Below are 14411 nucleotides of genomic sequence, written 5' to 3' on the forward strand. Positions count from 1 at the left end.
CACCGCGTACCTGGAGAGGATCTGTTTCTGTCATTAGCAGGGCTGCTGTGATACAGAAAAGTATTGCTGCTCATTGGTTCCTTGGGGGAATCAGAATATTTCTGTGGCTGAGCAGGCAGTAAATCTGTAACAATGTCATGAGTAATCAACCTGAGGGTCTCTCCTGAGTGCAGGACACCCTCTTGAACCACACAGAACTCTCACTCTGCTCTGAGTTCCAGAGACTCAGGCGGACACCAGCTGAAGCCACACGTCTAATTGGGCATTGTGCCCTCCTGCCCTCTGTTCGTAGGAAAGAGATGTGTGTTCACAGGGAGTCTTGTGTAGGAGTAAACTGACGAGCGGAGCTTAATGCAGAGTGTTACCCGGACTTCCCCAGGCCATACCCCACTTTCAGGCATTAAATTGGGGGGGGGTCCCTGGATATAGGGTAAGAAACTGTAGAAACTCTCTGACCAGGGAGAGTGGGACAGCAGAGAGTCCCCCTCATCTCACTCTTTCCTGCTCCCTGACCACAGCCCCTCTCTGAGATGCTGGAAGTTGTCTGGCCAGGAAATAAAATTAAATAGCATTGCCCAGTCATCTCTTCACCGAGAAGGGGGTTTGTATCAACAAGCCACCAGGATGGCCCTACATTACTGTGGTTCCTGAAGACATCAAATTCTCTCCCCTTCTTGCCTTTGACATGATGCTCTCTGCCTGGGCCACCAGTCCTACTCACATCCCCTTTGCCTGGCTAACTTCTTCAGGATCAGTGCAGGCATTGCCTCCTCCAGGGAGCCTTCCCTGATCTCCTCAGCCAAGGGTAGATCCCAGGGCTCATATCACGTCCCGGGTCAGAATGCATGGTGTTGGCGGAGGCAATAGAGCATGAGAGTAAAGAGCTCAGGTTGCAAAGTAGTGTGTTCTGGTTTCAAATCCCTTCTCTGCACTTTTTTTTTTTAACATCTGTATTGGAGTATAATTGCTTTACAATGGTGTGTCAGTTTCTGCTGTATAACAAAGTGAATCAGCTATACATATACATATATCCCCATATCCCCTCCCTCTTGCGTCTCCCTCCCATCCTCCCTATCCCACCCCTCTAGGTGGTCACAAAGCACCGAGCTGATCTCCCTGTGCTATGCGGCTGCTTCCCACTAGCTATCTATTTTACATTTGGTAGTGTATATATGTCCATGCCACTCTCTCACTTCGTCCCATTCTCTGCCACTTTCAAGAGTGCAAACTTGGGGGGCTTCCCTGGTGGCGCAGTGGTTGAGAGTCTGCCTGCCAGTGCAGGGGACACGGGTTCGAGCCCTGGTCTGGGAAGATCCCACATGCCACGGAGCAACTGGGCCCGTGAGCCACAATTACTGAGCCTGTGCATCTGGAGCCTGTGCTCCGCAACAAGAGAGGCCGCGATGGTGAGGGGCCCGCGCGCCGCGATGAAGAGTGGTCCCCACTTGCCGCAACTAGAGAAAGCCCTCGCACAGAAACGAAGACTCAACACAGTCATAAATAAATAAATAAATAAATAAAAGAACGTGAATTTCTTTAAAAAAAAAAAAAAAAAAAAGAGTGCAAACTTGGGCCAGTTGCTTACCTTCTTTGAGCCCAAGATTCTTCATTTGTAAAATGGGAAGAGTAACAACGACTTCCCATTTCACCGTTTGTCGCAAGGACCAAATGCGATGATGCATGTAAAGCACTTGGCAGTGTCAGGCTCATAGGTGATGCTCCGTATGTGGCAACTTTAATCAGTAACCACACATTTTTTTACTTGCTCCCTCCTTCCAAACTCTAAATTTCATAGGGTCAAAGAGTACAATCTACTTACTCATCACTGAATTCCCAAGGCTATCATCACGCTTGGCACATAGTAGATGTTTAATATCTAGGAACGAATGAAAGGTCTATTGCCACTTTGCTGATGAAAGATCAAGTCACAGCGAGCTTAGTAACTTCTGTGATCCCGTGTCTTATCTTCCTGCTGTCATTATGTCACATCACAAGATGGATGACTAGGGAAGACACCTCTGTTGACCTTCCAGTGTGGGTTCATGCCACGCTGACTTACATCCTGGCAACTCAGATGTAAAAATCTCACTGACACAATCATCTGCATGCCCCTGCTCAGCCCCCTCTAGGACTAGGCACCTTAGAGGGTAGAGGTGAGACACATGCGGTCCGTGCCCTTAGAGAACTTACGTGCTCAGAACACAGGATGACCACGCACGAACAAACAGCAAGCAAATCAAGGCAATATGCAACGCCTATTGGGGAGTTCCGAGTAGGGGGCCCTAAAAGAGAGCTGGAGGAATCAAGGACTCCAAGGGGGAATGGAGGGGATCGTGCCATGGGGCACTGGAGGGGAAAGGGAGGAGGGTCTGAGCCCTGGCCCTCACAGGGTCTCCTGCAGATGTAAGGTTGTACTCGGAGGATGTTTATTGAGCACAGGGAATCTTCACTGGCCGGCTGGGGAAGGGCCCGATTACTGAGGTCTGGTATGTTCCCTCTGCTTCCTGTAGTCAACTTATCAACCTGGGAAAGTGCCCCCTTCCTAAGATAGCATCCCCTACTTTGGGAGAAGCACACGTATCTTCTAAGATTTAGAGAGCTCCTCTGGTCGTAAATAAACACAAGGGCACTTTGTTTATCCGGCACACTTAGCTAGAGGCTGAATATCCCCCCAAACCTCAAATATCCAGAATGTGGGTGGGGTGGGGTGGGGGGATGGTTTCAGAAGAAAAGACGGTGAGCAGCTCAACTAATGCTGAGGACTGCATGCACTGATGCCCTTACACTCTGCCCCCGGGAGAGCACACTAGGACGCACTCCGCTATGAGCGTGGCCGACTAAAGCAAACCAGACGTGCTGGCCCTGGGACTGCACCGGCCTGGGACAAAGCTTAGACCCCAGGACTAAACACTTCCCAACAGACACCAAAACCTCCTGAAGCAAAATCCATACCCACAATAAAAGGGTAAAAAGAGGGCAGAGGGGTATAGTCATAACAGAAGATGACAGCAAGAGTATTGATAGAAAAAAGTCACACATTCCCCCAAAGTACAAAGATGCTAATAACCCAGTTGCGAATTTATCGTGTATCTACATAAACAAGAGACTGAAATCTCGCAAAGTAGTTACCATTGTCCAAGTTTGGCAGACGAGGACACTGAGGCCTGGGAAGTTTAAAAGGTCAACAAAAACTCATATCTAAATACCCAAACATGACATTACCCAGCCTCTGTCACAAAACGTCAAGTTTAGAATTAGAAGCCTGAGTCACTGAGAAAAAGTTGACTCACCTTAGCATTAATTTTGTTTAAGAAGACGAGGAAGCGTGGCACATGATTTAGAACGTTCTTAATCAGAAATCTTTCTAAAGAGGAACTTTTGGAACTTTATAGGAGTATGTTTTAGAATCTGGAAATGTCAATGAGGCATGGTAAATGAGATTTGTTGTGCTGAACATACACATGAAGTTATCAGTATAGGTTTCTGTGTGGGTTTTTCAGCCTAAGAAATGTTCTCTCAAGTCTTCCTAGTGGTTTTCGCACTTTCTGAAGCATGTTTGTCAAGATATCCATCTGGAAATAACCAGTTCTTAAAAGGACCTAGACTCTTGATTCTGGTTTTATTTGGGCCTCCGGGATGGGGTGGGATGCTAGGCTTGTGCGAGGGCTCGTGAATAAGCTGTGTATCGTACACAGGTGGGTGTTTTCAAGAATACACATATTTTAGGTCTCAGAAAGGGAAAAAAGAATATTCAAGTTTGCATGCATATGCTCCTAAAGCCCTAAGGTTCAGCCACTTGGCTGATGACTCAAGTGAAAGGCAGTAGGCACGATGCTCTTCCCCACCGCAGGGAATGAAGTGGCTTCTCCTTGTTTGCTCAGATGGCCCTGAGTCCTGCCCTTTTGTCCCTCAGCCACACCAATGTGGCTAGGCCACAGGGGTTTCTGGTTTCTGCCTATAGTCGGTGACTAGGCCTCCGAGCAGCCAATGGGTCCTGGGGCTTGGATTCCTGCAGACGGCCAGAGGGAGGAGTTGGGAGCTCACTGCAGATGGTGGCCTCGGACTGTACTGACTCAGGCAAAACTGGGGCTGGTGAGTGAAAGTTTCCAAGCAGACGGCAGACTTAAATGGAACAAAATTAGCAAGCGACGGTTAGGGGAAAAGGTCTGTCTGTCTGGTGTTTATTCACCAACGGGCTCCACCTTTAGGATGTGGATTTCAAGGGACAGGGAGCCAAAGGCTCAGGGGCCACCGGCCAGGCTAATCCTCTCATAGCAGGACCCATTCCCAGGTCACGGGGCCATCTTTGCAGTTAATCCTGCACAAAGGAAGAAGAGGGGAAAACAGAAAAGGGCAGGCACGCTGACCACTGCCTTTTTTGCACAGCGGGGCTGGGTTTTTTTTTTTCCCTGACGTTCTTACTCATTTTTCTTTCTGCAGGGGTGTTGCTGCTGCAAGCTCTCCTCAGAAGGACCTTTGGGCCGTTTTCTCTTGGTAGGTGTCTACCCTACGGGCCTTGAGAGCCAAATCCAATTGGAAACATGCGCCGAAATGAAAGGAGAAAGGATGCTAATTTCCTTTGATAGTAAGTGCTTTCCAACCCGGCAGCTCCCTTGGAAGGCAAGTGAGAGCGGGAGAGAGGAGGAACAGGACAGAACCTTCAGGACTTCAATTAGATGAACTGTCCCCTTCACAAGAAAGTGAAACAAGGCAGTGGGGGAGGAGGAACCCATTTACCCTGAATGCAGATGGCAGTGAAGACTGTTGAAAATACCTTGCAGGGTGAGAGATGGAGAGAACCGGATGTGTCTTTCTAAGTAGAAAAATTAATGAGAATGAGAGAGAAATGGGGAGTGGAGGAGAAATGGGGGAGGGTACGAGAAGTAAGGATGAGGTTAAGTAGCAGAGGCGTGACCCCAACAGCATCTTGCTGACACTTTGGCACTGGGGCAAAGAGACTCCAGAAAGATCCTTTTCTGACCTCCCTGAACTTTTCGGTTCAAGCTGGAAGCATGGAATTGGGGGAGTGGGGAGAAAAACAAGAAGCTACTTGGTACAGACGGTAAGTACCAGAAGCTTCAGAATAACCTTGTAACTTACCTGCTTCCCCTACTCCAACTCCAGCCAGAGGCAACGTCTTGGTTCCTCTGTTCCCAGTGGCTTCAGAGACCTTGTGCTCGCTCCATCCCTGGGGCTGAGTCCTGAGGGCAAGGGGTACGCCACAGCCCCAAACTGGGCAGGAACATGTTTCCCTGGCCTTTTGTGCTTCCAACATGTTTTAAGCCATGCTTATCAGCTCCTGAGTTTTCCCTTCCAAAAGCATGCCTTCTCTCTCTGCCACTATGAATATACATGAGATGACCTCTCAGCAATTTTCCTGGGAGATCTGCTGGCATAAGCATAACAGATTTTGGCCCTCCATTGAGACAGGTGATTAGTCAAAGTTCTCTGAGCTCAGACCCAAGCTCTCAGTACATCACGCTTCAGTCTGTGCCAACCTTCTGTAACCCAGACAGAGGCACCAGAAGCCTTATACCTTATAAAGAAGCTCTTCTAACAGAAATTTTTGGTAAAGTTCACTGGCAGGGAATTGGCAGCCTTGAGGTGCTATGCAAATATACACAAGGCTGTGCATTTAACTTAGACAAAGAGGAACTGATTAAGTTACCCTATGTCATCCATGGAGTCAAGAGTGGATGTGGGATTATAACTCCATCTTATGACTCTTTGTCACATGAGGCGTCCACCCGGGAAACCCTTCTGTTTTCAACAAAGACTACCTCTTGTTAGGAAAAAACCATTATGAAGGTGCAAAGGAGTCCTAGGAAGATAACAGTGACATTGACTCACTGTGCCCCCCGATCGAACTCTGGTTAAAGAGGAGCCCTGCTCTCCCCCACAAGGTAGCACGGGCCCAGACCTAGGCCTGCTCCCTTGGACTTCTCCTGCTAGCTGATCCCTTTATTAATTTTTCAGTCCTCACAATGCTTTGGTCACAAGGAATGCTCAGACTACTTATTAATCACAAGGGGCCACTGAACACCCATCAGAGCAGTGGCACGTTCTAGGCACTCGTTTGGAGCAGGATATGATCGTTGGCACATTCTATCCTGCATAGAAAACTCTCACTTTGGTTTCAGCGAGGAAAGACCTTAAGATGGAGCCCACTAGACAGTACAAAGGGCATTCACACTCTTGACATTGCAATGCTGCTTCCTCCCTCACCTTAACTTATAGGGACCTCGGTGTTAACATGGTGTTTCTTTTTGCTTCCTTTTTTTTTTTTTTTAAATATTTATTTATTTGGCTGCGCTGGGTCTTCGTTGCGGCATGCGAACTCTTAGTTGTGGCACATGGGATCTAGTTCCCTGACCAGGGATGGAACACGGGTTCCCTGCATTGGGAGCGCAGAGTCTTAGCCACGGGACTACCAGGGAAGTTGCGACATGGCATTTCTAAAGCACTCACAGATGTCTAAATGTCTGCTTGGTCTCTCCTAAGCCACACATTTCCAAGATGGAAGGACCAATGTTGTGAGCCCAGCTGAGACACCTCGGGTGACTTAACTTCTCTGGGCTTTGGTTTTCTCATCTACAAAATGGAGGTCATAATGGCACCAACTTCCCAGGGCCATTGTGAGAATTGAATGGATTGATATTTACAAAGCAATTAGAAGAGTGTTTGTTAAATAAATCCATAGCACCTGCTTTGAGACTCTAACCTGTACAGCACAGATACCAAGAATCAATGCGAATCTCAGACCTGCCAGTACAGACTCAGATTTTTAGCTCTCTTTCTATAAGGAAACCTGCTGCTGCTTCATGAAATAACAGCCTGACCCTCCACGGCTGGATACACAGGAAGTCTCCACTTGGGGATCTGGCTACTGTTTTATTAAGGAAGCTGCTTGGGGTTCCTACATGTGGGAGAGGCAGTGGAAATGCGGAGATCTCCAAGGGGAAAGTCAATCTTAAAGTCAAGAGCTGGCATTGTGTACTCCCCCCCCCTGCCCCTACGTGGAATTCTCCTCCACTGCCAGCCTTTGAATTTAGGGTGTATTCTTTACACTCTTCACTCAGGAAGGCGCTTTCCTCCATACTATGGGATCAACTAGGCTTTTATTTCCACTGCAAGAAATAAATCTCTTGAGGTTTCCCTCTGGGGCCAGGATCCACCACTGTTCAGCAGGTCCTAGGGCCAGGGGTGCTGCCATAAGGCGGCAGGCATGCAGAAGCCTGGGGAGGCGGGTGGGGGGGTGTGTGTCTCGTGGATGTACATGGCACAGGATGGTGCTTACTTGCAATCGTGCTTCTCGATTTCGAAATGAGGGTTGAAGTTGAGGACAATCTTCTGGTTGGGTTCGGGGGCGTAAACAATCCACTCACAGTTCTGGTGGGATGGATAATCCTGGGGGTACCCCGGGGAGGTGATATAGCCAGCATCTTTGGAATTCAAACGACCTCCACAGGGTTGGTCTGGAAGAGAAGGCACACGAAGTAAAGAACTTCAAATATGTTACAGTCTGTTTTTTTTTTCCTTTCCTTGTTTCTCCTCTCTACCAGTGGCTGATTAAAACAGTTTTACAGACCTTTTATGGCAGTCCAGAAGACTAACCTACTTACTCATTCAGTGGAAGAGATTATTTCAGCTCATCCTCCCCCCTACTCACCCAAACCACACACACGCACACACACACACACACACACACACACTCGCCAAATGAAAATATTCCAGAAAATGCTCATAAATATTCCCAATTACATGGTCTGAGATTTTAAAAAACCAACAAAGCTGCAAACTTAAAATGCCTCCCTGCCTGTTCCTGTCTCCCCTGCTTGGCCCATCTTCTCCTCGTTCAAACCTCGCATCTCTATCTTTATCTCATAAATCCTTCATGTGATTTGGTGTCCCCCAGCCCAGCCCAGGCAGCCAGAAGTAAAGACTCCGGGAACTGACAATAGTGGTTTTGTGGTGCCGACCCACAAGTGTGCCTGGTAACAATTACATGTGATGCGGAGGAAGCATTTTCAGTTTTGGGCCAGAACAGGCCCTGGAGGGTGATTTCAGCTCTTTTTTTTTTTTTTTAAGAAAGAAAAAGCAAAACCCCCAAACACTTAATTCCAAATACACCACAAATTTGATTTATTAGTTCATTATACACTGAGTGGAAAAATCTGCATGAGAGAATCCACTGGCTCTGACCTCAGAGGTTTGACAGAAGTGCTTTGTGCTGAGTGGACGCCTGTGTTTTCTCCAAGCTTTTTGCCGCTGTCCCTCCTGCCCGGTCACCACCACCAGAGTGTGCTGCTGCTTTGTCCAGTGGTGACCAGCCTTGGAAAGGAGGCTGCAAGGCAGTAGCTGCTCCCCTCCCCCTCAGCAGTGCCAGCTGGAGGTAAACAGCTTCATGTGGGCCAGGAGGGAAGGGGGCGGTCTTCAAAGGCAGAAGAGGTGGGTGATGACATTTGAAGCATCTCATATTTGGGAGTGAAGCTCTGTCATCCCCAGGAGGGGTTCCTGGGAAATGGAGGGGTTTGGCTTAATACCACGGTAGAACAGAAGATGGGAAGGCACAAGAGACCTGGAAATATTCAGAAGCCTCTCGGAGAACTTCCTAAGATGTGTGCCTCTCTTAGCATCAATCACGATTTAATATCGCCATCTGCATGGAACAGCACGGGGTCCGTGAATTATGCATTCTGGCTCAGCAGCTACCCTACAGGACGGGGCTTTCTCCTGTGCTCACTCTTTGAGGGAAAGGGTCATGCATTTTTTAACTCTACAGGTGCACTCTCCTATTCCCCGTGTCTGTTGGCATTACTGTCGTCCAGACCTCTGCTTTAGATTACCAGCCTGACAGGCTTTAAACGCATAAAAGATGGGCACCCTGCACAGTGATGGTTGGGACACACAAACCCACACAAGTAGCCTCTTAGGTATCACGCCTCTAAGAGCTCAAACTGTGCCGCGTTGAGCTGCCCAGAATCTAATGGATTCAGGTTCCATTTCCTACTGGGTGGAAAACAAAAGCAGGCCATTTCCTCTGGTTTGCAGAGACCACATCATCCTCTAACTAATGACCCCGCACCCTCCCCAGTCCAGGAGGACAATGGGCCCAGCCTTCCCGCCCAGACTGAGATGAGGCCAGCAGTTAAGCCGGGTGCCGCCCGTTCCTCTGCAGTCTTTCCAGGTGTCCGCACCACTCCACCATGCTGGGCACCCAACGACTTCCAGCAAGTCAAACTGTGGCCCGTTGGTCCTGGTTCGTGGGCGTGAAATAGGGCTGAGAGTGGTGGCCCTCTGAAAAGGTTGAGGTGTGGGGATTTAGATCACCAGCTGCTCGGACCCAGCTAACGGGAGAGGAAACTTTCTGCTGGCTACAGCTCCTCTGCCAGCTGTTTTGCTGAAAACTGCAGCCTTGCCACCAACTCACCCCAAACCACATTTTTCACCTTGGAAATCATCAGATGGAATCTGAGCTGAGCTCCTGTTTTGTAACCAAGTCATCCAAACTCCTTCCCTCCTTCTTTATCCCTTCCCTGCTTCCCTCCAAATACTCTTCAAAGAACTTCTCTCCCTCAGTTCCCTGCCCCACCCCCCAAGTTTAAGCTTTTAGTCATTAGACCAGGCACATGTAATCAGCAATAAAGACAGGAAACTTCCTCATAGGAAGGTTTCATTTCTCACCCACACCAGGAGTAATCATTTCCCCACTTAAAAAAAAATTAAACTATATATATCCCATAGCAGAGAGTCTGCATTTTCAGCTGTTAAAACTCACTTAACCAAAGGAAAAAGGAGTAACCCCTTTCTTTTTTCCTGTTCTTTCTTTATCTGAAGAAAATCAAGGCACTTATTAAAATATTTAAGAACTCATTAAAACATCTGCTTTGCTTGCGTGTAGTTAACCTTTTCAATATCCAAACATTTATAAACTCACACTCTTGTTTAGATGGCACTCACACTCAGAAACACACACAAACATAGATATCGAGCATATATCCGGTACATATGCATATTAGAAATTCACACTTTAGTCCTGTACACACTTTCACACCCTCTCGTAAAATATCATACATCATTTGCACAGACATATATCCACCAAGATAAATACTAGAATTTCTGTCTCTATTTTTCTTGAAGAGAACTGAATTCTTGAAATCTATCATCAGTAAAAATTGTAAAGAAAACACACTTAATCCTTCTACACTTCCTCTTAATAACTGATCTTTCATTTCCAGGTTTGGGGACCCTTCCATTTCTGAAATACAAACATGCCCCCAATAGAAATGAGCTAGACTTTCTTCTGAAGAGCTACACCATCCGGGGCTTGGGAGGTCTCTGTCAGTTTCCAAAAGGAACAGCATAAGTGCTCTCTATCCTGTTTCAGAGGAGTCCAGCCCAGCCAAAAGGGGGCTGAACTCAAGGGCAAACGCCTTTAGGCCAATCTCCACATACAGAAGGGAAGCTGACCCTGTTGAATTTTTAGCTACTGAGCCTGTTTGGCAAGTTGACAAGAGACTGACTTCTTTCTCTATTTTGTGAAAACCTTTCACCTGGGGCAAATTCACTTCCCAAAGAGAAGTAGGCAAAGCCAGGCCTGGATGGTTCAGAGCGGGTTTTCTCCTACATCTGGGAAGGAAACCTAAGGGATGGGCCAGGTCAGGTCAGATAAAGAGGCCCACGGATGAAAGGATTCAAGTGACACCTCTGGACATAATTTGAAATCAAGGGAATGCTAAGTTCTAAAGTCACAAAGGCCTGATTTTTCCCCCATAATGACTACTTAGGTGTTTTAATTTGACATATAAAAGGTCAGATTATTTCTGACCTTCATGTCTTTCTGTCTCTTTTTTTGTTTGTTTTTCTCACATGCCCTTGTTTGCTGGTGAGCTAAGCACCATCTGATGCTGCCTAGGGGTAACCTGGCCCGGGATCAGGTAAAGGGATACTGGACCCATCCACTTACAATTCTAAGGCCAGTTTCAGAAGGAACTCACCCTCCTATAGAACCCAATTTAAGACGAAGCACTAGTTCCTTCATAATATATGATATTTAGGAAGTACTTATTAAGAAGGAGTAACAGATCTTCTTTAAAAACCTGGTCTGACTCCTAAGGAAATTCAGCTGGAGTTGTTTTAAAGAAACACTGGATGGCCAGGACTTGAAAATAATCAGATTACAATGGCTTACTTCACGATGGCCAGAGACACCAGGTGACAGCAGGCAACAGGCTGTGGGGCTGTCCCACAGTAAAAGAATCGGATCACTCAGTTTAGCTGAACTGAAAGTAAAAGTCCTTGGCAAAAACAGGAAACTTAGGCTGGCTGGATACGGGATGGGAGAGTCAGGTGATGTCAAAGGTGGGTCTGGGGTAAGGGGACCAGATTACTAGGAGGGGAGGGGGGCTGACATTAGCAAGAAGAGGGGATGCAGCACATGGACTCTCAACTCCCTGTGACCTTCCTGTGTCTCAGCTTCCTAAACTGTAATTCAATGAGAGGACTGAATTAAGTGTGTAGGTTTCAAAGTTATTTTTAGAAGTGTTTGTGTTTTCCTTGATCAGAACTCTATCCAGAACTCCAATGTGCAAAGCAGCTAAAAGTGGAGCTCTTCTTGGGTGTGGGGACGGAGGGTGACCAGAATCAGTGCAGTATCCCCGCCATGAAGTCCCTCCCCTCCTCTCTGATGGGGCTTCTCTGTAAGAACATCAGGACTTCCTGGGACTGGGTTTGAAACCCACTAAATCTCAGTTCCCTTGTTACTTTAAAATGCCATAGAAAAGAGAAAGAAGGATTAGAAGACATCAATTTCATATATATACCTGAGGGCACTTGGTGGAGAAAAGCAGTCTCATTTCCCCCAAAATAATACGCTTTATTTACTTTATAATTTATCCTTTATTCACAACACAATCCCATCCTGTTCCTATTTCCACAGCATTGTTTTTAGTTAATTATTGGTAGCAAGGAAAAGAAGCAGCTCTTTCTATGATTTCAAAAGAGATAAGTTTTGCCACTTAACTAGTAAGAAGCCTTGTATTCAAGTATGGTCTCCCCACTGACAAGCTGTGTGACCTTGGGTAAGTTAGTAAACAACTCTGAGCCTTTGTTTTCTCATCTATAAAATGAGGGGAGTAGTTCTAAAGGTCAGTTCCAGTTCTAAAATTCAAAGCCTGTATAATGAGGAGGGAGTAAAAATCCTGTAACCCATAGATGAACCCCAAATTTAAAAGATTCTCTACCCTCCTAGACAATAAGATATTTATACAAGGTGTTAATTTCTGTTTCATCTGCTTAGTGAGTCTGAAACAAAACTCCAGGATTCTTCAGATAAAAGTATCTATCCTGCATTATGGAGAGTTCAAATGTCTCTTTCAATCACATTAGCTCTACTGACCTGCGTTTCTTTTCTTAACTGAGTCTGTGGCTGTTTATTTATAAATATTAGGGATACACAGTTCTGTGCGTGAGCATCTCAACAACAGTGATGCATGAAAAGAAAGACCAAAAAGAGAGTTTCTTCCGATCTCTCACTCAAATCATCTAAGTCCTGTGCTCAGGGTTTGAACCAAATTTTGCTCACTAACCTTGGATAAGCTGCTTTTAAAGAGTGATTTCTGTGGGCTGAGGCTGGATTTTGTTTTATTCAAAGCGACTTCAGCCTGTCACAAGACAGTCTCATAAAATCTGTATCTTGGCTTAAGCTGGGAAGAAATGAGCCAATCCATCAGCCCAGGAATGTGGCTGTTTGACCACTTCCTAAGGCAACTGGGAAGGGATGCAATGTATTCAATTTATGGGGCTGGATGGCAGTGAGTGATACGCTCCTGAAGGCGCAGCAAATGCAAATCCCTGTGAACTTTTGCAATGGTAAAGTTCAAAATCTGAATAAAAGAAGCGTCTGGGAGGGCAGGACGGAGGGAATCAGAGAGCGGGACAGGAAGCCAGCACATGAGCATGGAAAAAGAAGTGAGGAACGAGGCAAACTTCCTCTTCTGAAACACCTCCGATGAATTCACCAAGGAGAGAACTGGAAGTTGGGTCTGGAAATAGGGCCTTTGGGAAGTCTCTTCCCCTCAGTCTGGATGCTAAAAATGAACCTTCATTTAATCTTTAAAATGTAGTTTGAGGCGATTACCTTCCCTGACCTCAAATCATGCCACCTGTGGTAACCTCGTTATTTGTCATCTTATATCATAAACAAACACAATTCCAATAGGGCAGCCAATATAATATCATTAGTTTATATTTATGTCCACTCTTTCCCAGCCCTCATTGCAAATGCAATTTTGATGCCATTCATGAGAGATCTGGGATTACAATTCCTGACCCTTTCAACAGACATTTGGGGAAGGAAATAGAAGAAGAATAATTTTAGGGCCTCTCCAAAAGGTAATATAATTTTTTTCATTTATTTTGATTAACTGAAGGCTTCTGTTGAAACTTTCATGGCTCCCCATTGGTTAGTAAATGAAATCTAAAGCCCCTGGCCCAGCAATTTGGGCCTTGCATTTGGCACAAGCTACTATATCCAACCTGATTTGCAATTATTTGCCTCTACACCATCTAAACTGCAGTTTCTGAGCGTTCCCCAAACAAGAAGTGTTCCCTTCTCTGCTCCCATTTCCCCTTCCCCTGGTATGCCTTTCCTAGCTCTAAATCATCTATCCTCTCAATCCAGGCTCACACGGCACCTCTGCCCTCCCTGATCTCCCCACACCACGAGTGACCTTTCCCAACCTCTAAGGCTGAAGCTCTTTAGCATCTTCTAAGGTGTGAGAGAGCCTTACCCACGCTGCTGGACCACCTGTTCATCTTTGGCAAACCATACAGCATCAAATCCAGAGTCTTTCCCAAAAGTCAGACTCAATGAGGCTTGATGAATTAATGAATTAATAAGTGACTGGCGTAACACCAAAAGCATCAGTAGGTATCACAAATTCTAAGAAAGCCTTGTCACAAATTGTTCTGCTTATCCAGCTACTACCCTTCCTTCCCGACCCACAGCTCCTATTAAATGCAAATGTTTTTTAATTGGTGAACCGAGAGTTTAGAGGACTTGTCTGGGATAATAATACCTAGTCATAGATCAAGGTACAGCTAGTGTGAACTATATCTCATAGGACACAATAACCTCAGATAATAATGATGAAGTTCAAAAGATATTACATTTTAATTCTAATAATGGTAAAGTTAATTTATCTGAGGGTTTTCTTGCCCCCTCACTCCATCCCCCTACCCTCCCAAAGGCAAGCTCCAGATATTTGTTTTCAGTAGCGCCAAGAAGATTCAAACTACTGCTTCATCACTAGACTCTTGCTGGGTTTCAGTTTAGTTCTCTACCCATCCCTCCCCGGCTCCCTTCCCCTGGCCCCCAATTTGCCTTTTAGGCACATCTGTTTTATTTTTCC

At 46.2% G+C, this 14411-nt stretch overlaps 1 protein-coding gene across 1 annotated transcript in view; it reads right to left on the bottom strand.

The window, feature by feature from the left end:
• NRP2 (neuropilin 2) overlaps nt 1-9208 on the bottom strand; it is a gene marked incomplete at its 5' end in the record, with an annotated part of 102547 nt that extends 93339 nt beyond the window's left edge. Inside the window, 2 exons of the mRNA XM_082396773.1 lie at nt 7298-7504; nt 9198-9208. Of these exons, the coding sequence (XP_082252899.1) occupies nt 7298-7504; nt 9198-9208 (218 nt within the window). The remainder of the gene's footprint in view (nt 1-7297; nt 7505-9197) is intronic.
• Nucleotides 9209-14411: the final 5203 nt, after the last annotated feature.

This window comes from Balaenoptera borealis, assembly GCF_965194805.1.
Source record: "Balaenoptera borealis genome assembly, chromosome: 6".
Classification (NCBI taxonomy): Eukaryota; Metazoa; Chordata; class Mammalia; order Artiodactyla; family Balaenopteridae; genus Balaenoptera; species Balaenoptera borealis.